Source organism: Morchella sextelata (assembly GCF_020137385.1).
Source record: "Morchella sextelata strain SCLS chromosome Unknown scls_13, whole genome shotgun sequence".
Lineage (NCBI taxonomy): Eukaryota > Fungi > Ascomycota > Pezizomycetes > Pezizales > Morchellaceae > Morchella > Morchella sextelata.
Genome location: NW_025408628.1, coordinates 981,406 through 1,003,777, shown reverse-complemented (window position 1 = coordinate 1,003,777; position 22,372 = coordinate 981,406). Strand labels below are relative to the sequence as shown.

The window sequence follows — 22,372 nt, the reverse complement described above, 5'->3', positions numbered from 1 at the left end:
CGTGGTGCTGGCTTTCAGTTCATTTCCTTACTTGAGCCAGCCAATGTACGTAGGGTTAGGTGTATCCATGCTCACAAATTCCAACTGACTAAGCCTACATTATTTAACGTTCCCCGGCACGCTACCCCGTTCCGTACTAGCTACTCGCACTAGCCCCACCGCAGAGCCTCCCCCCCCCAACCCTAACCCCCGAATTTTCTCGCAGCTTTCCCACCAAACTCGCACGCTCCAACCAGACCCGCCAAACAGCCAATTCCGCTCCCCCGCCTCCAAAATGCCGCGTCCAGTTAAAACAAGCACGACCCGCCTCCCCCGGGAGCTAGTACAAGAACTCGGCCTCGGTATTCCCCCCCCCCCCAAACCAACCTCGATGCCGTGTCGCAATTCAATTCAATTTTCCCTGGCTGACCTCTAGTATACAGACAACCCAGCAAACTCGCGGCGCAAGGGCGGCAAGAACAAGCGTCTCCCAGACCGCAAAGAGCGCCGGCGACAGGAGCGCGATGTCAAGAAGAAGCAGCGCATACACTTTGCGAACCACGGGCCGCCGCAACCAATCCACTCGCAGGCCGGCGCCGACGACGACAGCGACGACGACGAGGAAGAAGCGCCGCCGGTAGCGAAGGAAGCAAAGCCCAAAAAGAAGAAGGAGGAGGAGGAGAAACCAAAGTCGATCCTCAAGAAGACGAAGCGGCCCGAAACACGGGCGGCGGTGGAGGAGAAGGATGAGACCAGCAGCAGCAGGCCGCACATAAGGAGGGCGGTCAAGGACAAGCTGGCCGAGGACGATGCGGAGATCAGTGCGCTGGAGAAGAAGCTCAAGATCAAGAGCAAGAAGCTGCCGGCATCGTTTCAGGAGGATGGGCTGGACTTCTTGATGGAAGGGCTGGACGAGGACTTTCTGGCCGAGAGGGAGGGTGGGGCGAAGAGAAGGAAGACGGCGAAGGCGGTGCCGGAGCCAGAACCGGAGGAAATGGATATCAGTGATGAGGAGAGCGGCGAGGAGGATGAGGAGGATAGGCTGGACGATATACTCGACGGCATGGACCTTGACGAGGACGACGAGGACCCGAGTGAAGACGAAGACGACATTCCCGAAGACGACGAAGACGACGAAGACGAAGAGGAGTTCATGGGCATAAAAGACGACGAGCCCTCCTCAGAAAAGCCAATAGACTCACCCGCCGCCACCCCCTCCACCACCGAAGCCCCAAAATTCGCCGCTAGCACCAGCAAATACATCCCCCCCTCTCTCCGCGGCGCACCCACAACCGACAGCGAGCTCCTTCAGCGCCTACAACGCACCTGCAAGGGTCTTATAAACCGTCTCTCCGAAGCCAACCTCCTCCCCATCCTCGGCGAGATCGAAGCCCTGTACCGCAGTAATCCGCGTGCCCATGTCACAGCAACGCTCTCCGACCTTCTCATCACCATTGTCTGCGATCCGTCGTCGCTCATGGACACGTTCATGATCCTGCACGCCGGGTTAGTTGCCGGTCTGTATAAGCTCATAGGCACCGACTTTGGCGCGCACATTGTGCAGCGGATCGTTGAGAATTTCGATGTGCACTACCAGAAGACAAACGGCATTGAGAACCCAGCGTCAGGGACCAAGGAGTGCACTAATTTGATGAGCTTTCTGGCCGAGCTCTATAATTTCCAGGTTGTGGGCTGCGGCCTGATGTTTGATCTTATCAGGATCTTTTTGGGGGAGATTACGGAGCTCAACACAGAGTTACTGTTGAAGATTGTGCGCAGTACGTTTTCCCCACTATGTATCTATGACCTCTTATAAGAATACGGACTAACAACTACATTGATATTACCAGACTCCGGCACACAGCTACGGCAGGACGACCCCACGGCACTGAAGGACCTCGTCGTCATGATGCAGCCCGCAATCAACAAAATCGGCACAGCCAACATGAGCGTCCGCACAAAATTCATGATTGAAACGCTCACCAACCTGAAGAACAACCGTCTCAAATCCACCACTGCCACCTCCGCCGTAACATCGCAATCCACCTCGCGCATGCGCAAAATCCTTGGCTCTCTCAACACCCGGCACCTCCGCGCCACCGAGCCTCTCCGCGCCTCCCTCGACGACATCCGCAACACCGAAACCAAAGGCAAATGGTGGCTCGTCGGCGCCTCCTGGATCGGCAACCAAGCCTCCGCCGAGACCGCACCCGCAGAAACCACCACCACCACCCCCTCCTCCTCCTCCTCCTCCTCCTCCTCAAAGCCCACAAAGAAGACCAAAAAGCCCGACAGCGAATTCGGCACCATCACCGACCTCGTCGAGCTCGCCCGCCAACAGCGCATGAACACCGACGTCCGGCGCTCCATCTTCGTGACCATCATGTCCGCCGAAGACTACACCGACGCGCACAACCGCCTCCTCAAGCTGCGGCTCAAGCGCAAGCAGGAGCCCGAGATCCCGCGCGTGCTCGTGCACTGCTGCGGCAGCGAGGCCTCCTACAACCCGTACTACACGCTCATCGCGCGGAAGCTCTGCGGCCAGCGGTCGCTCAAGATGACCTTCACGTTCTGCCTCTGGGACATTTTCCGGCGCATGGGCGAGGACGACGGCGGGCGGGCTGCGGCGGGCGAGGCGTTCGACGACGAGGAGGAGGGGGACGAGGGGCTCAGGATGCGCAGGACGGTGAACTGGGCACGTATGTATGGCAGCCTGATTGCGGAGGGCGCGCTGGGGCTGGACGTGCTCAAGACGCTCAACATGGCGTATTTGCAGAGCCGGACAAGGACGTTTCTGGAGCTGCTGTTTATCAATGTTGTGCTGCACTCGCAGCGGAATGCGGTGGCGGCGGCGGCGGCAGGGCAGGGCGGCAGGGATGAGAAGGCTGTGATGGATGTGTTTATGCGGATTGCGGAGAACGTGGACTTGGCGAGGAGCGTGCTGTACTTTCTAAGGAAGTATGTTAAGGGCACGGATGTGGCGGGGGAGGAGGCGGAGACGGCGACGGTGCGCTGGGGCGTGGGTGTGGCGTGTGCGGGACTGAAGGCGATTGTTGCGAGGGATACCGTGGGGAAATAGAGCAGAGCAGACCCCGCAGGGAGGGTGTAATAAAATGTATATATGTCACCAGCCTATTTATTCTCTTTTCTCTAGTAAATGTCGCCGCCGGAATATAAGCATGCAGTGTGTATGTCTAGCTATATACTTGAAGAATAGGCTTTTGATGGGCCTTGGTTAGAAGCGGTAAATCCGAATGCCAGCCTATGTCCCTCCTTTGCTAGAGTTCTCGTGACTGACGGGTGCAGTCATAGGCTATCACTCGGCTTGGCTTTCAGTGGCGCCGCGCTGTGTGTTTAGAACGACTCCCTGTCAATGGCACCAGTCTACCAGAGACGCCCATCACAAGCTTGGATTCGCTGCACATGACCTATTGATCTTTATAGCAAAAGGCAGTTTAGTGTAAAAAAGAAGAAAAATCAAACCTAACCCTACACCCGGTGCCATGGATTTACGAGTCTTCCCAGCATACAGAGATTCTCGTGTGGCGTAGTGAGTGAGAACCAACACTGGAACTAAGCCGGCCTAGCTTGCGACCCCATATGTTATGAGGGATATCAATTTCATAAGTGCGTTTGGGGGAGGCCGGTCGTGAAATGATTGACATAAAAACCAAAATTCTATTGCAGGGACACAAATGAATATACTTATGAGTATCCCAAACGCAAAATGCCATGCCTGCGCGACAGTTCCTAAAGGAGCTGTGTATATGACTTAGAGTGAGGTCTTGGCAGGAAATGATTGTTCACACGGAAACTGTTTTTCAGTTTTGATCTGAGCTTTGGTTCCAGGATGGCTTGAGATAATTTGCCTCGATTCTTAGAGGACGCCCAAATAATACTGTCGCCCAAAAAATAAAAAATAAAAATGGAAAGGGGCGTATATGTGTCGGAGAAACTTGCCGAGTGATATTACATGACCTAAACAAAGAGGGTTGAAGATGAATAATAATGGTAAATGTTATAAGAAACTTTTGATTCCTGAAGTAACTGGCGCTCACTAACTGCTCCCGGAGAACCAACTCCCCAAACAAAATAGCTCAACGAAACGTAAATACCGCCACCATCCGCCACCTTCGTCTAGAATATCCTATAAAACACCAAAAAGAAGATAAAATATAATAAACGCCCTATAAGATGCCAACCCTAAACAAAAGAAAGATAAAAAGAGAAAGAAAAAATATATACACCTGCATATCATTACATGTACTTTTTAACCTTTGTATAGGTAGTTTCGTACAGCTAGCTTGCTTGTGCCGGATTTGACCTGATTCTTCGTACAGCTAGCTTGCTTGTGCCGGATTTGACCTGATTCAACTTCCTGGATTCGGCTGCCATTTGCTTTCTAGCCTCTTGAACCTCTAGCTTGAACTCCAGCGACATTGCAAGCGGCTTCTTAGCGCGGGAAGAGCTATTTGTTGGGAGCGGCTTCCACTTCAGGCCCTCAACGCTCGAGGAGACCGCTTCGTGAGTCTCTTCGTATGTCTTTGCAACCACGGGCGGTGCGTTCCAGATCATATCCTCCATGGGAGAAGGTTTCGCGTTCTTGTATTTCGGGAACATGTATTTCTTTTTAAGCTCACTGACAAGCCTCCGAAACTCTTCGTCATCGGCGTTTTGTGCTTGGAGGAAGGGTATATTGGCCCCCCCCTGGAGCTGCTCCATTACGGGGGTGCGCGGGGTATACTCCTCATCCTTTAGCTCCTTTGAGTTCAGGCGCCGCCCCTGTGCGAGTGAATCCGTGAAGAATGTAGTCCCACCCTTCTTGAGAGTATCGAGGAGTTTGGTCATGTTAATGGACTCTCCTGGGGGAATAGCATTCGGATGTGAGGGTGTGATGCAGTCCATGTCCACTTCTTTACGCAGGACCTTGTCGATGTCGACGGCGGAGAAGTATGCGCAAGACTATGAGTTTGTTAGTCAACACTACTGTCAATGAATTCAATACGATGCAAACGTACCTGCGGAAGATCTTCGATGCCCATTTGCTGCGAAAACATTGCCCTAGTCCAGAGATTTGCGATCTGAAGCGCCATCGCAACATGATATTTATGATCATCTTTTACTAGATACCGAATCTCATCATGCACCGTGATTGCCAGCCTTGCCCTCAGCATGAATCTATCAATAAGGTGTTCCATCGCGATGATCAATAGATGCAAATAATCCACACCCGAGGACTGAATCGCCCAGTTGATCCTCGACGGCATGAATCCATTTGTAGTCAAATACTCTCTTCTCAAAGCCTCCGTGATACCTGCTCCCAGAACAGGGGTTCTAGGTAAGTCCTGGTTTGCAAACTCTTCTAGTTTGTTGAAGACGAAACTCTCGGTTCCGCCCCGCCAGAAGGGACGGTCGTGAATGAGTGTATGTTTTGTTTTCGTGCCCTTAGTCTCTTTATAGAGGTTTTGTGACGTCTGATCGGCCTCGGTGTCGGGTAGGGTGGGGTTGAATTGTTTTAAGAGAGCTGAGGCAAACTTGACACCAGCGCCGTAGATTCTTCCATAATTGAAGATCTTTGCGTGGTTTCTGGAGATTCCCAGGATACTTGCTGTCTTTGAGTGTAAATCCGTCCCGGCAGCCTTTGTACCCTCGAGTGTCATGAACCCAATAGCGTTTCCGCCATGCAATTTAAACTGCGCATCTCCCACCAAACTTGCAATCCAGAGCTCCTGTGAATCTACATCGGAGCCTACAAAGACGTACCCTGGAGGTGCTTTGATCATTGCCTTAAGCTCCGAGCCTAAACGATTCTTCTTTGCGTTACTGGCCGTCAACCAGGTTCTCTCTACCGCTCTTCTCGTAACCGTTCCCATAGGGATAAGTTGCGGCAGGATTATCCCCACCTCTGGATTATCCTGAGCTTGGTCCTTCTTAGTCATCCCTTGTGTCAGGTGGCCTTTCTCTACGTCACTCTCGTAGATCACCATTTGGCCCTTGATTCTCTCCCGCGCCGAGATCCAATACGAACACTCAGCGTTCATCTCCAATGCTTCCTTCGCAAGAGGGTGCGGGGAGGAAAGCATTCCGTCCTCAAAGTATTTCAGATAATACTTCGCCAGCGGCGACACACATCTTGCCGTCGGTCCATCCTTATGCGGGAGCTTGTAGTAGATATTTTCCTGATCATTATTTAGAAGCTCATTTGTCTCTTCACCCATATCGCATCTGACCAGGGGCTTGTCCTCGTAATCGGCCTTCTCACTAACCGGCACACTTACTATCCACCCATATACATCCGACCATACCAGCGGCTTCTTATCCCATGCAAGTTTTAGTAGTAGCGGCGCAATCCTTGATCTGACGCTAATCTTTATATTTCCCGCCTCGCCGGCCGCAAATAAATCCTTATACCACTTGGGCACGCCGGGCATTTTTTGGTTCTTTGCTGGCCGCTCGCTGACCTCGCCTTTGACCTGGCCCTTGACCTTGACCTTCCTAGTCTCCGGTATAGTCCAATCTAGTTGTCGCAGCCACGGATCCTCTAAGAATGCCTCCGGGTTGTCTTTATGTGCCAGAGCGTCATTTGCGAGGTCTATTAGGCGGTTTTTGATGGCCTCTGAGGTCTCTATGTAGGTATCTTCTGCACGCTTTATGTAGTCCTCCCAGGTCTTGTCGACGGGGAGGAGTACTGAGGAGAGGTGCCGCAGCGCCGCGAAACTCACGGGATGTGGGCAGACCTCGAGAAACTTAGGGAGGACCTTCTGGTAAACTTTGTGGGTTGCCGATACGTCTGCCGCGCAGTAGTCGAGTAAGGTATCGAGTTGCTCCAAGACCCCCTCTCTGTTGATGATTCCGAACTGGTCGCGCACTCCTTTGTCGATTTTGATATCGCAGTGGAAGAGCGCTACCTCTTGTAGGGAGTTGATAGAGCTCCGCGCAATCCACGCCTCCTCCTCCTCTTCCAGCTGAAGCATATCCACCGTATCCTGCGACATGGCATCCATGTTCGGCGTCCCCTCCTTCATCTTCTGTAACTTCTGATGTTTTAACCACGTTGGGCGCTGTCTCGAGCACATCCCGTTTGTCGCTACATGTAGTGACATTGTATCTAAAAATGCAAATTTAGACTTCCTCAAACTGTACTCCTCCTTGATCCTCGCGCGGTCATAGCCCACATTATGACCGACGATAATACGCTTGGAGTCCGGTGATCCTAGCGGGACTAGATGCCGATCCGTCTCTGACTTCCCTAGGATCCAGGGCGACACCCACGCATACCACCCCGTTGTCCCCGCTGCACAAGCTATTACCGCGAATGGCGAATCCTTGTACAGCACCTCGACATCAAACACCAGCATTTTATCCTTTGGATAATCGACCTGCGTTGCCTTCCCGTCGCGGCCATACATGGTCCACCCGCTACACCGCTTCCATTTCGTTCCTGGCTGCGGCGGCGGCTGAAGGTCGACGCCGGCAAACTCCTTTGCGTATTTCAGGTAGGGATCTGAAGCGGTCAATCCGAGCTGGTAGAAATGCTCATCGAGCGTTCCTGATGTGCCACGCAGCGGCGGCAGGTCGAAGGAGATGGGCGGGTTTTGGTCGGTATTTTTCCCATAGAGGCCATGCCGCTTCAAGTGGGAGATGGAAAGTTCCACGAGTTCAGGCGGCGGCGGGGCGGGCTCACCGGAGAAGACTTGGGAATGGACTTTGCGAGAGAGTTGTTGCACGCCGAGAGCATTGAAGCGAGGCAGGTCTATTGAGCGGAGGTATAAGTGTTTTGTATTCATTATTTTGCAGCTTTTGCATATGTAATTAAACCATACCTTTCTTCTCACCCTCCCCCTCCCCCTCTTTCTCCTCCGCTTTACCCTTCTCAATTTCAGTATTAGTCGCATATCCTCTTACTCCCGCGGGCAGAGAATGGAGCATGGACATCCGGGCATTGCGGCGGTGAAGGTTCTCAATATTGTTCGTAGCAAACCAGCGGCGGGGTTGGGGCAAATAGCAATGTCGGCCGCCATGTTTTGGCGGCAGTGAACGGACAAGAGAGAGCATATTATTTGAGTTGTTACCTACTCGCGATTGAGCTGCCTGCGATTTCTGCTCCTCAGCATCACAGTTCAGTGAAGGGGAGAGCGGGGGCCAGGGCAGAAGACAGACAGAGATCTAGAGTATGTACCCAGTGCTAGCACCTCCATACAGCGGAAAGAAATTATTCGCCGCACTAAGCACGATCTAGTCCACTACATGGTGTGGGCAGTTTTTTGCCAAGGTTGTAAATTTTCATGGTTACACAAGCACAATACCGCTCGCTTAGCGGGATGCACGCAGCGCGGCACATCAGTGTCAATGCCATCATCATCATGCATGCGGCGGGCTTTGGTTTGTGATAATATGTAGGTCGTATCTATCATTGACCAACCACAGCTCTGAGGAATGGAATTTGTTTGCATCAAAAATCTGCATGTAATGTAGATAGTTCTAAGAATATAATATATTAGTTATTAGTAACCCTACGAAGTAGTACTCTTGTTAACAAAAGCCTTCAATCCCTCGTCTAGACCCATTTCCCTAACCTTTTCCCACCTTTCCGCACTCACCCTCTCGCTCTCCGGCAATACCGTCCAATTCGGACTATGCTCGCTCTTCAACCACTTAAAGTCGTCGACCTGCTCCCACATATTTCCCTGAACACCCTCCCATACCTCCCCCAAGCCCTCCTTCCCCAATGGCGCAAATCTAACCCCACTGCAGTCCTCGATAATCGGTCTTGACGTGCACAGAAGATACAGGTCCACATTCACCGCCTCATGCATCCGCAGCTGTCTACATGCCACCACAATGGTTACATCCCTCAATCCTGTAACATGCAACGGCCCATTCACCGCGCCCCCGAGAAACAATAATGATCTGCTAATGCCCTTCACAGACGCGCTCTTGAAAAATGTCTGTCCTGCTGGGAACAAAACCACACATCCCTCAATCTCCGACAATAGCAGTGATGAGAAGGAGCTTGCCGCTGCTGGCGGGTCGGGGCGTAGGTTTTTCCCGGATTGCTGGGATATGACGAGGTTGTTGGCCTCGGGGACGGCTGGGACCGCCGCAGGCTTCTCTGTGCTGTGTGTGGAGGAGAACTTGACAGCACCGCCGATGCCCGCGCTGGTGTCCTTCTTGCGGTTCTTGAACGAGAACTTCTGTTTCGGTGCTAGAGACCGTCGCATCTCTGCGAGCTTCTCAGAGAGGTTGCGGATTGTCTGCAACAACCAACTGTGAACACCTGTATAGGTAGAAAGGCAGAAAGGCCTTCGCATACCTCAGAGTACGACCGCTGGTCATAAGCAGGCAGGTAGGAGCTCGCGTCCTTTACGACGCCCGAGAGCTGCGCTATGGACGCTAGGCACGCGTCTATAGCTTCTGGTCGCACGGAGGCGTCTACGCCTGGGAGATTCTCGATTTGAGCCTCGAGAGCTACGCGCCGGATTAGCATGGGTTATATTCTAGCGGATATGTTAACTTATGAATGTACCTGTCTGCATCTCAAGAAAGTGCCCATAGAAGCTCCGCTTGGTGTCATCTTCAAAGTCCATGGCGGGATATCTGTGCGCGCGTGTGTTGTGGAGAGTTTTGGAGCGTTGTTCAAGGGTGGATTATGTAATTGGTTGCTATGATCAGGAAGTGTCACTCGGACTTGGCATATACCAGATACTGATATTATGCGAAAGTGCTAAACTACCATTCACGGCTGCGCTTGGGTCTGTAATGCCTTCGAGGGTTCAAAATACCCTTCCGATGGCAACACAATGAATTATGAGAAAAAAAAGAAAAACAGTATGTTATTTGATCGATTTCAGACTAGATTTGCGGTAACGGTGTCGGTTGAGCTCAGGTCCCGGTAACTTAAGCTTTCCTTAATTAAGCCTCTTATATATGATGTAGTTTAATTTATAACTCAAACGAAGCCGGTCAATTGATCAAGCAACCGGAGGATTTGAACCAAAAATTAGCCAACAATGACTAAAGCCACGGATCGGAGCTGCGCATTGTATGGATCCGGCTGGGCCAGGACAATATCTAATAAGTATATAATTATAACCTGCATATGCAATGTACATTTAAAAGCTTTTGATTGGCTCATTGAGAGAGGATTTTGTTTCACTTGAAACATGTTGTGTTGGATATGAACATAGGGTATTGTGCTGAGTGGTGTTAGATTGTTAATAGGTTTTCAACTGGTTCTGGGAATCGATTAGTAGTTCGATTTTAGCGGCTTGGTGGCTGTTAAAGGGATACTTGCAGCTTGAACTGTGACCTATCCACTGATATATGGGGGGTATCACTGATCAGAAAAGGCACATATCGACCAGAGCAGATATAGTAATGGACTTTGCCTGCCAGGAGGGGTCGAGGGCCGCGCAGCGGCCTGAGAGCCCCGACTGACAGGCAAATAGAGAAAATAAGCCGCAAGGCGGCTTGCCTGTATATTGGACTGATTGATCTACATGTAGTACCGGCCGAAGGCCGCAAACCACTTGTATACATGTATATGTAGTACCGTCACCAGGAATACCATCACGCCAAATAAACTTGAGTCATGCGGTTAACGCAATCATTCTCACTCGCATTACACGGTCATGGGTCACGTGACTCACATCAGACCGAAGATTACATGATATCAGATTTTAGTACGTGGTAGGAGTGTTGGACTGTCTAGCCACACTATTGGCCAAGATTCGCATATTCTTCTATCAAGTTACAATACCGAGCTTTAGCACCAAGTAGCTCTGGAGAAGATATAATGGTTAGCTAATGACATGTATATATGCCGTCTATGTTGAACTAGAGGTTGGACCTTCGGTATAACTTCATGTTGGGGGCATGGGCTAAGTACAGTACATGTAATGTAGGCAAAGTTGGCGGGGGACCTCAAGACGAATGGCATTAATACGGCCCTCTCGAGTCTGTTCAATTCGACCCAAGAAGAAGCCCTTGCGTTGGTCATAGGCACGGATGTCAAGGTGAAGAAAGGTGGATGGAGTGCTTGAAGTATACATGCAGTACGTATATGAAGTGTAAAACGTTAAAGAATTGTTCATTGATTACGACATATTAGGAGATCCTCATGCATCACTTATAAACTGCTCAAATCAACAACGTTATAATGATCATCATATGAATTCTTCTAGGCTCTAAAGCCATATCCCAACCTGTTGTTGACATACATACATACATACATGTAACCTCCGGGCTGCACACAATTCATGAGTTATAAATCAAACCAATCAATATCCCAATCTGTTGATCATGGCTGTTAAATTTGGGGATCAGAGTGATAGACTATGCACAAATCTAATTTCTCAACGAATGTTCATACAAGCCATAAAATTTTCAAATAAAGCTACTTTAACTAATGGTATTCTTCGATGTTGTGGGTAAAGTACGAACAGTAAATTCCGTCTCTAGTTCTTGATATCCCTTCGTGTGTTTTCACGACATGGCAATTGGTGGCTCACCATACAAATTGTAGAAGCTAACTGCAACGTCGGCTGGCGGTGCAAGATTGACCCACTTGTCACGCAAAATTGCTCTATAAGGTAGTTAAGTGTACTGTTTTTCGTTAAAATTGTGTCTATCACGGCGCCGTCGTGGGCCTAACATGTTGTGATTACGGGGAACAGACGAAGGGATATGATGGAAATGATATATTGACTATAAAATTTCGTGAATGCACGTGATCTTGCTTAGTCACTGCCCAATCTTAACTCTCTTGCGGCTCTCAACCACAGCTAAACCATATTCTCGTTCACGACCTCCGAATACTCACATACCCGCCCTTATGTCGTCGTCAATACTATCGCCTTTACTACGTCGCCAAAGTTCCCAATTGCTCCGTCCCATAACCAGAGCTCGACGAGCATTATCTGCTTCGCCGGGGTTGGCGGACTACTACACACCGACACCCTTTGTCCACGAATCCGTCGGTGGAGGATGGCATTCCTGTTTGTACAACCCTCTTTTCCCCTATTATATGGCTACCGGATTAACCCTGCGTACTTAGATGATATATTTTCACGCCTTCTCAAAGAGCGCATCATAACGCTCAACGGTCCTGTGCACGATGGACTCTCCTCCGTTATCGTAGCCCAGCTTCTTTTCCTTGAAGCTGAGAACCCAGAAAAGCCCATAAACCTTTACATCAACTCCCCGGGTGGCTCCGTCACCGCTGGGCTGGCAATTTATGACACAATGAACTATATCCAGGCGCCCGTCAGTACAATATGCATTGGACAGGCAGCCAGCATGGGAAGTTTGTTGTTGGCGGGAGGAGCAAAGGGGAGGAGGTATTGCCTACCACATTCGAGCGTTATGGTGCACCAGCCGAGTGGCGGGTATGCGGGGCAGGCAACAGATATTGCGATACATGCAAAGGAGATACTGAGGGTCAGAGAGAGGCTGAATATGATCTACCAAAAGCATCTAACGAAGCCGCATACGCTTGAGGAGATTGGTATGTATCTTGACCGTCCCAATTTGAAGAGTTATACTTACAGTTTGCGCAGAGAAAATCATGGAGCGAGACCTGTTTATGGGTGCTGAAGAAGCAAAGGAGATGGGTATAATAGATGAAATCCTTGTAGCTCGGAAAAAGCCCGAAGAGCCAGAAACTCCCAGATCTTCATGAGAGGGAAATTAAACAACTGATAGCTACGTACATGCCAGATTTATCGGTACCAGGGTAATGGTATAGCCTGTATTATAGATGTAAAAAAAAACTAAAAAAAACAATCATACACCACCATATCCACCGGTATTATTTACATAACAAGAAATAGTCACACCCTCACACCCAGGCCCAATTGGAACGGAAAGGAAATAAACAGAGCAGCTAGCCAATCAACCAAAAAGAAATCCCGAGAAAAAATAGTTAAAAACACCATGTCCGGTAGAAAAGTAAAATACACTTTTTGCATAAACTCCAGTCCTTAATCAATGTATTGAGGTGATGTTGAAATGATGGCGAGGTGATCCAACATCATCAAGAAAGCCGTAGTTATATTAATCAAGGCAAAAACCCTGAAGCAGCGAGAACCATATTCTTCCTTGTAAACTGGACTTTGTACACTGGTGCCTTCTTTGTGTAAAAGACAGACAGATGATCAGGGCTGCAGTCCGTCAGTATATGATTTATCATAAGGAAAAAAAGATACTTACGTAGCAACCACATCTTTCCCACCCTTCCTTATCTTGCCGGCTCCATTCGTAACGCCATCCACTTTGGTCGTCCCATCGCCTACACTCACCCCACCAGTTCCCTCTGGCGCGTCCGCAGTCGGCGCTCCAGTGCCATAGGCAACATCCCAGGTGCGCACGGTCATATCTGCGCCTCCAGAGACCAATACGTTACCTTCGACAGAGAAGCTCAAAGAGTAGATACTGGTCTTCCCGTGGCCACGCATAGTCTTAAGTCGCTTCCCAGATGCAAGATCCCACATATTGATCACGGAATCCTCACCCGCAGACGCAAGCCACTTTCCATCTGGAGAGACAGCAAGCGCAGTAACGGGCGCCGTGTGTCCAGTAAATAGGCGCACTGAATTTCCAGTTTGAATATCCCACATGCGTATGGTTTTATCGGAAGAGCCTGTGAAGACGTAGGCACTGTTGGGATGGAACTCAACCGTGTCCACATCATTCAGATGGCCGGCAAAGATTCTAAGGGGGTAGATATGGTCGCAGCTCCAGAGTCTTGCAGTGTGATCGTGGGAGGCGGTTGCAAAATAGTGACCAAAGGGGCCAAATTTGATGTCCCAGATTGGATTATCATGACCTTTATAGACAACAAGTCCAGTGAAGGTATCGAGGGACCACAAGCGTGCACTTTTGTCCTCACTACAGGAAAGGAGGTACTTGTTGTCTGGTGAGAACGAAACGCCATACACAGGGCCAGAGTGGCCAATTAGACGTCTGGTTTTGGGAATAGAGGGAAGATTTTCTGCAGGAATAATAGACGGTAATGCGGCGCCTTTTAGAGAGAAGATGCGGACATAAGACTCGGCAAACCCACCAGCTGCCAGAGTGGAATCCTCGGAAAAATCGACGCAATTGAGGCCATCGTGGGTGTTGTGAAAAGTATACATGCAAACACTGGGTAATGCAGGAGCGGGCACACCGGCGAGGCGGACCTTGTCGCGAGACTCCTTCACCAGGCGCACTTCACGCTCAACATCGACACCCGTGTACGGAGGGAGTGGGATAGTATCGCGCATTGGCGAATCCTCGGATTCTTCTCGTTTGATTTTTTGGAATTCCTCAATAAGGGTACCTCCGGTAGAGACACCTAATTCCTCATTTCTAGTGCTGTCTTTCATTCGGGCGTCCTCTTCACGAAGCTCCTCTTCAACATCAGACATGAGCTCTTTATCCATGGGTAGATGACCGAGTTTTATGTTTGGGAGAACACCCCCGCGGTTGAGATGGCCGGAGGTGTGCCCTTGAATGCCCTCTTCTTCACCGAGCATGCCCTCGTCGTCACCTGCGGTGGAAAACATGGTCGGTCGACCGGAAATTGTCTTGATATCAATGCGCTGATTGATAAATCTCAGGATCACGCTGCCGCCGGCATCTTTTGTTTCTTCAAGGAAGTGCATCAGGAGAGTAAATGTAGTCTTCGAGAGGATAACGCGGTACTTGTTCTCGCGGTAAAGCTTTGCGAGTTGGTCATCCTCGATATGCTGTGGAAGACTGAGCGCTTTGAGGTTCTTGAGATCGTGACCGTGAGTGCTCTCATGTTCGTGGGCGTGCTCCTTGTAGAACGACTGCGAGGGAACCACATAGCCACTTTTGACAAGCTCCAGAAAGGAGTGTACAAATACTGGGTAGAGAAGGCGACGCAACTCGGGCTTATAGAGATCTAAAGAATTATCGATCCAATGTTTCAAATGTGCTACAATATGCGCGCGAATCAGCAGGCTTATCTCTGCCACCACTAGAGTATAAACCCACAGTAGCTCTTTTCGTATTTCAGTTCAGGTTGGTCGTCCAAGCTGCTCAGAATTGGCCTTCCTTCGTGATCTGTGTGGGCAGACTCGACCCGCAACATGGCCTCTGTTTTTGAGTAACCTTTTTTCGAAAGGTATTCGATAACAATCTGGTTGAGTGCCTGGGGGGAGCCGGCAGCAGCAGTACCACCCCCGGAAGCTGGAGGAGGGCCTTGGGAAGCCATTGTATGATGCTTGAAGGGTGTAGTAGGGATTGTGAGTTGAATCAAGTGATGGGAAAGGCGTGTCTACCGATTGCAACAGCTTCCTAAAGTTGCGCGCTGGATTCACGAAGTCTTGTGAGCTTCCCCGATTACCCTGTCGACAAATCACGTTACACTGTCACAGTGCCTTTAGCGCGCGGTGCTACTTAAAGTCATATTTGAACAGCTGCAAAGACACGTGAATAGTATGTTGACTGGAACTACATGTATTTGTATATACATTTAGGTATCCTATATCTACTTGAATAAATATACGTACATGTAATATTAGAAAGGGCTTCGACAGGCTTTGTAATGAGGAGCTTTGAAAGGGTCACGTGACGCGTGGAATTATTCTGGAAGAGCTCCCTTTCCGTATCCGAACCGAACCAGAGCTCTACTCTAGACTAGAGGATAACATGTATGCAGGGAAAAAAGCCCGCGATGTATCGATAAAGAAAATATCATATCGCACTACGTTGGATGCATGTATATACAGGTACATGTAGTTCCATATAACAAACGGCCCCGGAAGCCGAGTGATAATGTTGACTTCTTCACCGGGTGGCGCTTGTCCTTCAACAACAGCGTAGTGCTTAGCTGCCTTCTACGATCCATTCTTCTCGACCACCAGCGTAATCCCATTCACGGTCAGCGCAGTGTGCAGTACACCTACCGCGCCCCTGTCTGTTCTAAACTTATTCATCTGTCCGTAGCGTATAGCCTCTTCCGGCCAGTAAACTCTGGGTGACATCCTGGACCTTAAGATAGCAACACCTGCTGCAACGTCCCATCGTCTCCCCCCCCCGTGCACCATCGCGACATCTTTTCTCAGACAGAGGATACACCCCTCACCACCCCATCAATATTCGCTACACACATATTCCGACCAACCAAACTTCACAACTACTATTGTCTTGACACCATTTTACTATGCCTAGCTCTGGAGACGAAGACCGCCCGTCAGGCGGTAAGAAGGAGAAGAGCAGAAGACCCGGAAGTTTGTTTCCCCGATTAGCTTTCCTCTGCAAATTTACTGACTTCTCGCAGATACTGCCTTTAGACAACAGCGATTAAAGGCCTGGCAGTATGTATTACTCCGTATTTTAAATGACTTGCATTACAAATGACCGAGTTAACACATTTACTAACTAAATAAATCTTTAGGCCAATTCTAACACCAAAAACAGTTCTTCCGCTTTTTTTTGCCCTCGGTATCGTCTTTGGTCCCCTCGGTGGCCTCCTTCTCTGGGCTTCTGCCCAAGTTCAAGAGATAGTTATCGATTACACAAAATGCACAAGTGCTAGCTCGGAATTTGAAGTCATCCCCTCGAGCCACTACTCAGTCTCATTCAATAAACCACTCCCAGAAGCCGGTATCCCTAAATGGTCTATGCAAAACGGAACAACCTGTAAGATCCAATTTACGCTTCCCAGCGATTTCAACCCCCCGGTACTGTTCTACTACCGCCTCACAAACTTCTACCAGAACCATAGACGCTACGTGCAGAGTCTTGACGAGCAGCAGCTTAAAGGCGATGCTAGGACAAGGAATGATCTAGTTAGCTCCGATGACTGCTCTCCTCTCATCGTAAACAAGGATAAGAAACCATACTATCCCTGTGGTCTCATCGCAAACAGCATGTTTAACGATACCTTCAAATCACCTGCACTCCTCAATTCGCAATCCAGCAACGAACCCAGGCCATATAACATGACGAATAGAGGCATTGCCTGGAGCTCCGACAGAAAGCGCTATGGTAAAACCAAGTACACCGTCAACGATGTCGTCCCCCCTCCGAACTGGGTAAAGAAATATGGCGAGAAGTACGAAGAACTTCCTGATCTAACCGACTGGGAAGAGTTCCACGTGTGGATGCGTACAGCCGGTCTACCGACATTTTCAAAGTTGGCGCTGAGGAATGACAAGGATGTTATGGGCGCGGGCAGGTATCAGGTGGATATCGAGTATAATTTTCCGGTCAGTGAATATGCGGGAACAAAGAGTATCGTCATCTCCACAAGAACCGTCATGGGCGGGAAGAATCCATTTTTAGGGATTGCGTATGTGGTCGTGGCTGGGATTTGCGTGGTGTTAGGTGCGGTATTTACGGCGAGACATCTTTATAAGCCGAGGTATTTCCCCTGTAATTGGATGTATAAGGAAAGATGATTCTGATATCTCACTAGGAAACTTGGTGATCATACTTACCTCTCGTGGAACAACGACGAGGCTCCGGCTCACTAAAGTTAATCTTTTGGTTTGTAAGATGTGAATTTAAGGGGAACTGGAGAAAGGCGCCAAGAAAATCAGTGTTGTGGTTGCTGATTTGGTTCGGTACGCTTTGGGTGTTCAAACGGCTCTTATCATTTTCTTTTCTAGTGTCTATGCTTTTTGTTACTTTTTTTCCCTTTCCCGTTGATTGGTTTTATTTTATTTTATTCGTTTTTGAATTTTTAAATCTTTATCTCAGCGCACTTGTATCGGCTGTAGGTACTTGGTAACTCGCAATATTTCTACAGCATATATCTACTTTTCTTTGGGGGGGGGGGGGATTGATTAGGCGTAATCTAGTTGAGTCACCCGTACGAACGTAACTACGCACTAGACATTGCCCTGTATGTACATATAGTTGCCCTGCCAGGCCGGCTAATTCAGCAGACGTACATACATGAGAGCGTGCTTCTAAAAGAGATACGACAGATGCTTTAGCAACATACAAGTCCAAAATACGGAGTATCAATGGCACCCTAGGCAAAATAATAGAAGACCTAGTCTAACATTATTCCCACATATGATTTTTTTTTGTCGAAGCTATATCACTATTAGGTTCATAGAATATCACTCGGCGAAATGCGGAGTAAGGGCCGCGTACAGTTTGGACCTATAGATCCAGATCTAGGTACAGTTCATTATTCCAAATTTTGCCATTAGTTCCTATTGATAAGAATTTTGACAAACTCTTTCACATCATCTGCCAACAATTCCGGCACTTCCATCGCCGCAAAATGACCTCCCCTGTCATGATCCCTAAAAAACACCATCTCCCCCAGGGTCTCCACCCATACTTTTGGAACCGGCATAAGCTCCATCGGGAAATTTGAATACCCAAACTTGGTGTTCGTTAACGCGATGCCGTCCATATTCCTTGTTTCCTCGATAAAAATCTGACGGTACGCATAAATGCTTCTAGGCATTGTCTCTGTAAACCACCACAGTGTCACGATCTCCAATATCTTCTCAATTGGTGGGGTTTCATCAGTCCAGTCTCGAAGCTTTTCACCAATCCAAGCAAGGAGCGCAAGAGGGCTGCTAGAAAGGATATGCCCGATGGTGCTGGGGCGCGTAGCATGTTCGAGCGCGTATGCATTGCCGGTTGTGTTGAATCTTTGGCCGCGGTGGACTCCTGCTTTCTCCTTTAGGGAAAGGGTGGAAACAGGATGATTAGGTGGAGGGCTGAAAATTTGGAGCATGTTTACTATAGTGCTTGTTAGATAACCTATCTTGGATGACAGTTAATCCTGAGCTAGCATACCATGACAGCCTATCAATCATTTCTATTAGAAGGTGCATGACAAGAATGGGCTACAATGTGCTTACCTAGGCACTCCGGGTATCCAACTGCTAATGCTTCTGCGATGAAACTTCCAATATCTCCTCCTTGTGCTACATATTGTTTTAACCCAAGCCCTAACATTAATTCATTGACAAGGTACGCGCAATCCTGGAGGGTAAAGTCACTTTCCAATGGTGGTGCGGAGGAGAATGCATAGCCGGGCAACGAAGGTACAATTATATGGAAATGAGGGGAGGTGGATGCTGCGAGGATCGGAATCAAGTCGAGAAATTCAACGAACGAACCTACGGTTCAATTGGTGTTCGTTAGTAACCGTGCATTGCGGTAATATAAAGTCAGGGATTTTATCAGCTAACCAGGCCACCCGTGTAATAAGACGAGAGGAATTGCATTCTCAAATGTAGAGAATATACCGATGAAGTGAAGTGTGTTTTCTTTTCCATCTTTTGATCTGACCGGTGCGGTATATTGTGGAAGTTTGTTGATTTCGGATTCATGCTCTCTCCTATAAAAACATAAAAACACCACGTATTTTATTTAGCTCGCCCAAATATCTGAGTTACGAGGGGCCGCAAACCAGTTAAAATCGTTTTCCCAGTAAGTTTTCATTTCAGACATCCATTTGCTAGTTACTCCATATTCTTCTTTAGTACCCTCATATGTTGCGGGTGGAAGTTTCGAGAGCCGTATCAGTGTCCACAAGTCATCTAACTGCAAGTCCGGTATGGAGATCTTAAATGGCTTTGCTGCGATAGTTGCATTCTTTGGGAGGGACATAGCTCAGTTGATCTTCTTCGAGTCTTTGCTGTGCCGAATCCATAGAGGATTAACAGAGATGTTTATACAGAGGTATAAAAGCTGTGTGGAGGCGTTTAAGCTGAGGCGCTGACAAATGATCAAATTAAATTTTACTGTGGGCGCAGAAACTAACTGACATGTACACGTATACAGGCATGGTATTATGATCAGTGCCTTAATTATCTCTACAGCGAATGATGAGATTATTGTAAACCCTGTCTTCAGACCCCTATTTCTATAATAATTCTACCTCTCCCTATATAGCTATATACTACATACATATACTGTTAGTACTCTAGCTCGGGGGCCGGTGAGAGAACACACGCAGGTAACTTAGCCGCATATCCACAGCAAGGCAGTGCAGCCAACGGAATACCGAGGAGAGGACATACATATGATATTTTGGGTTAGGGTTGTTGGTACTCTTACCCCCATAAGGCCTTCACTTCGTTCAGGGCATGCATCCATATATACATCTATAATTATATGGTATATATGTATACAGCGCTACCCGTATCTTCGGTTTTATTTATTAATTGACACTGGTAATGTGGGTGAAATTACTACTGTAGTCCTTGACAATTGCAATTCCGTACGCGGACTGATGCGGTCTCACTTGATCAACCAAGCAATCCATTTGAGTGATATTAGATGATGATGAATTGTAAGTTAACCTTTATGTGCTTTGAATATATTATATTATGAAGTAATGTGTAAGTGGCTATTAAAATAAGCCAAGTATGTCTCTGTGTTCTTTTTTCTTCTCGTGGATCCGTGGGTTGACCTGTCACAGCGCAGAGGGGAAGGATAGAGAGGTGGTTTTCTTGGTAGTATATGTAATGATATATATAGATAAATCTGACCTGGTGTCAATTCTATTCAGGAGCATGCTAGGATGCTGGCAGAAATGTTCGGTTATCGTGCATAAATTATAATTATACATACATGTAAACTTCTCGAATCATTAAGTTCAATGTTACACCCGCCACCTTCCGAGCTGACATGCATGAACACATATATATCACAATGTACTGTGTAGAGATTACAAGTACATACTTAATTAGGTTTTATCAATATGATATTAGATAGCATCATGTTCTACTATTTCTACCTGAATTAATTCCCTCAGCTATCTTCAAATATTGCGCAATTGCTCAATTGAATTTGCAGCTGATATATATATTTGAAATATCTGAATATTTAGTGCATGCCTTCTCGCAAGGCCTAGGCCTGGAAGGTTCAGTTAAGAATCGGGGCCCGGCCGGGTATAATAAGTACTAACTTGAATTTCAAATTTCTAATTTCTAATCTGAAAGAGAGGTTACCCCCCCCCCCTCTTTAATTTTATCTCTGTATCGAGATTCGGAATCCGAAATAGACAAGTAACCAAAGGTTTCTTGTAGTTTCCTACCTATCCCAAGCAAATAGGACCATGAATAGGGTTGAACCACGGTGAATAAATCCATAGATACAACATGGCTACTTTGGCTGTAAAAAAGATATATTACCAAAACTTCTGTCCTAGTACTATACATAAATTAACCAAGCTTGAATCTACGAGTAGCTTGCTGCGCGCCGCCGTAGGAGCTACCATTATACCCAGACTGCTAACTACTCAACCGTAGCCGAAAGGTTTCACCTCCTGTAAAAATAACTGAAGTAGCAACCACAAAATGTCAACATTCTCAATCTGCTGTCGATCTGTCCAATTGCTCTAATCTAAATATTTGAACTGGCACCACTAGCAGCGGCTCAACTCACGCCCCAGCTAATGGTTGCAGCCGAACATGCATACTAGATCACAAACATCACATATCCGGTTATGCCAAGTTGCAACATCGCCATAGTTTTGCAGAATGGGCTGTTAAAGATATTTGCATATTAACGCCAGCCATATGAGAACTACATGTACACTTGAATTAATTCCTGAGAAAATGTTATTTGGCATATTCCCATAGACCCGAGCGGCCGGATATGTAACAAATTAGTAAAATCGTTAGATGAAATAAGTGTGGTTACAAGTACTAGTTTTCTTTTTTTTTAATTCATGTAGTTTATTAATTCTAGGTACAAAACTCTGCATGCAGTCAGTGACTATGGCATGGTTACAAGTACTACATAGTACTACCCTACTAGTAGTGGCCCACCTCGCGACCGCGAGGCCTTGCTTCTGCTCAGGAATCTCTGCCACCTCTGTAGTATTTCCCATATACAGTGCACCCATAGTAGTTGGCCGGCTCCAGTAATTAATTAATGTTTCCCTTAGCCATCTACAGTACATAGTTGCCCATGGCCAGCTCCCACGTTTGCCAAAGCCCGCTCTCATGCATAGTCACTCATTGCCAGCTCCCACAAATGCCCACCTCCTCCATAGTGATCCAGTTCCTTCAGTTAATAATAAGGTACCAATTCCAATACCGCCTCCAATTAATTCCAGTTCCAGTTGATGCCACCTCCAGTTAATTCCACCTCCAATGCCATCCTGTTAATGAGTTCGAATTTTTGATGGGTGGTTGCTATACAGGGTTAGGGTTCCTCGCTCTCGACCAATCATATGTCCAAGCGTTCCGCAAAACCATACTCGTAAATTCATGACGTTTCCGGACACGACTGCTATTGCATACCATATAAAAAAGCGCCAAATCCACCTTTTTGTATGTCATGCAATATTGGTCGTGTTCGGAAACGCTATGAACAGACGAGTAATCCAGTACATAATAGACTAATTATAAACCCTTACGTAATTGGACCGAGTGATAATCAATGAAGCTAAAACAGT

General features: G+C 47.9%; 7 protein-coding genes across 7 annotated transcripts; 3 read left to right on the top strand and 4 right to left on the bottom strand.

Moving 5' to 3' along the window:
- Window positions 1-274: 274 nt before the first annotated feature.
- On the top strand, window positions 275-3,058 carry H6S33_002670 (uncharacterized protein; the record flags this gene model as incomplete). The annotated part of the gene is made up of 3 exons (XM_044834033.1): window positions 275-341; window positions 423-1,757; window positions 1,830-3,058. The coding sequence occupies 3 exons, from the start codon at window positions 275-277 to the stop codon at window positions 3,056-3,058; spliced, it is 2,631 nt and encodes an 876-aa protein (XP_044692831.1).
- Window positions 3,059-4,278: 1,220 nt separating this feature from the next.
- Window positions 4,279-8,034, bottom strand: H6S33_002669 (uncharacterized protein; the record flags this gene model as incomplete). Its single annotated transcript, XM_044834032.1, has 3 exons — window positions 4,279-4,941; window positions 4,998-7,732; window positions 7,803-8,034. 3 exons carry the CDS (start codon window positions 8,032-8,034, stop codon window positions 4,279-4,281), a joined length of 3,630 nt encoding a protein of 1,209 aa, XP_044692830.1.
- Window positions 8,035-8,492: 458 nt separating this feature from the next.
- Window positions 8,493-9,566, bottom strand: H6S33_002668 (uncharacterized protein; the record flags this gene model as incomplete). Its single annotated transcript, XM_044834029.1, has 3 exons — window positions 8,493-9,233; window positions 9,293-9,447; window positions 9,506-9,566. The coding sequence occupies 3 exons, from the start codon at window positions 9,564-9,566 to the stop codon at window positions 8,493-8,495; spliced, it is 957 nt and encodes a 318-aa protein (XP_044692829.1).
- Window positions 9,567-11,812: 2,246 nt separating this feature from the next.
- Window positions 11,813-12,658, top strand: H6S33_002667 (uncharacterized protein; the record flags this gene model as incomplete). Its single annotated transcript, XM_044834028.1, has 3 exons — window positions 11,813-11,975; window positions 12,035-12,484; window positions 12,537-12,658. The coding sequence occupies 3 exons, from the start codon at window positions 11,813-11,815 to the stop codon at window positions 12,656-12,658; spliced, it is 735 nt and encodes a 244-aa protein (XP_044692828.1).
- A 378-nt stretch (window positions 12,659-13,036) lies between these two features.
- On the bottom strand, window positions 13,037-15,199 carry H6S33_002666 (uncharacterized protein; the record flags this gene model as incomplete). The annotated part of the gene is made up of 3 exons (XM_044834027.1): window positions 13,037-13,139; window positions 13,189-14,920; window positions 14,980-15,199. The coding sequence occupies 3 exons, from the start codon at window positions 15,197-15,199 to the stop codon at window positions 13,037-13,039; spliced, it is 2,055 nt and encodes a 684-aa protein (XP_044692827.1).
- Window positions 15,200-16,150: 951 nt separating this feature from the next.
- On the top strand, window positions 16,151-17,465 carry H6S33_002665 (uncharacterized protein; the record flags this gene model as incomplete). Its single annotated transcript, XM_044834026.1, has 4 exons — window positions 16,151-16,217; window positions 16,268-16,304; window positions 16,385-17,353; window positions 17,408-17,465. 4 exons carry the CDS (start codon window positions 16,151-16,153, stop codon window positions 17,463-17,465), a joined length of 1,131 nt encoding a protein of 376 aa, XP_044692826.1.
- A 683-nt stretch (window positions 17,466-18,148) lies between these two features.
- H6S33_002664 (uncharacterized protein) lies at window positions 18,149-19,572 on the bottom strand (the record flags this gene model as incomplete). The annotated part of the gene is made up of 5 exons (XM_044834025.1): window positions 18,149-18,696; window positions 18,754-18,762; window positions 18,819-19,079; window positions 19,152-19,300; window positions 19,373-19,572. The coding sequence occupies 5 exons, from the start codon at window positions 19,570-19,572 to the stop codon at window positions 18,149-18,151; spliced, it is 1,167 nt and encodes a 388-aa protein (XP_044692825.1).
- Between the last annotated feature and the right edge of the window lie 2,800 nt (window positions 19,573-22,372).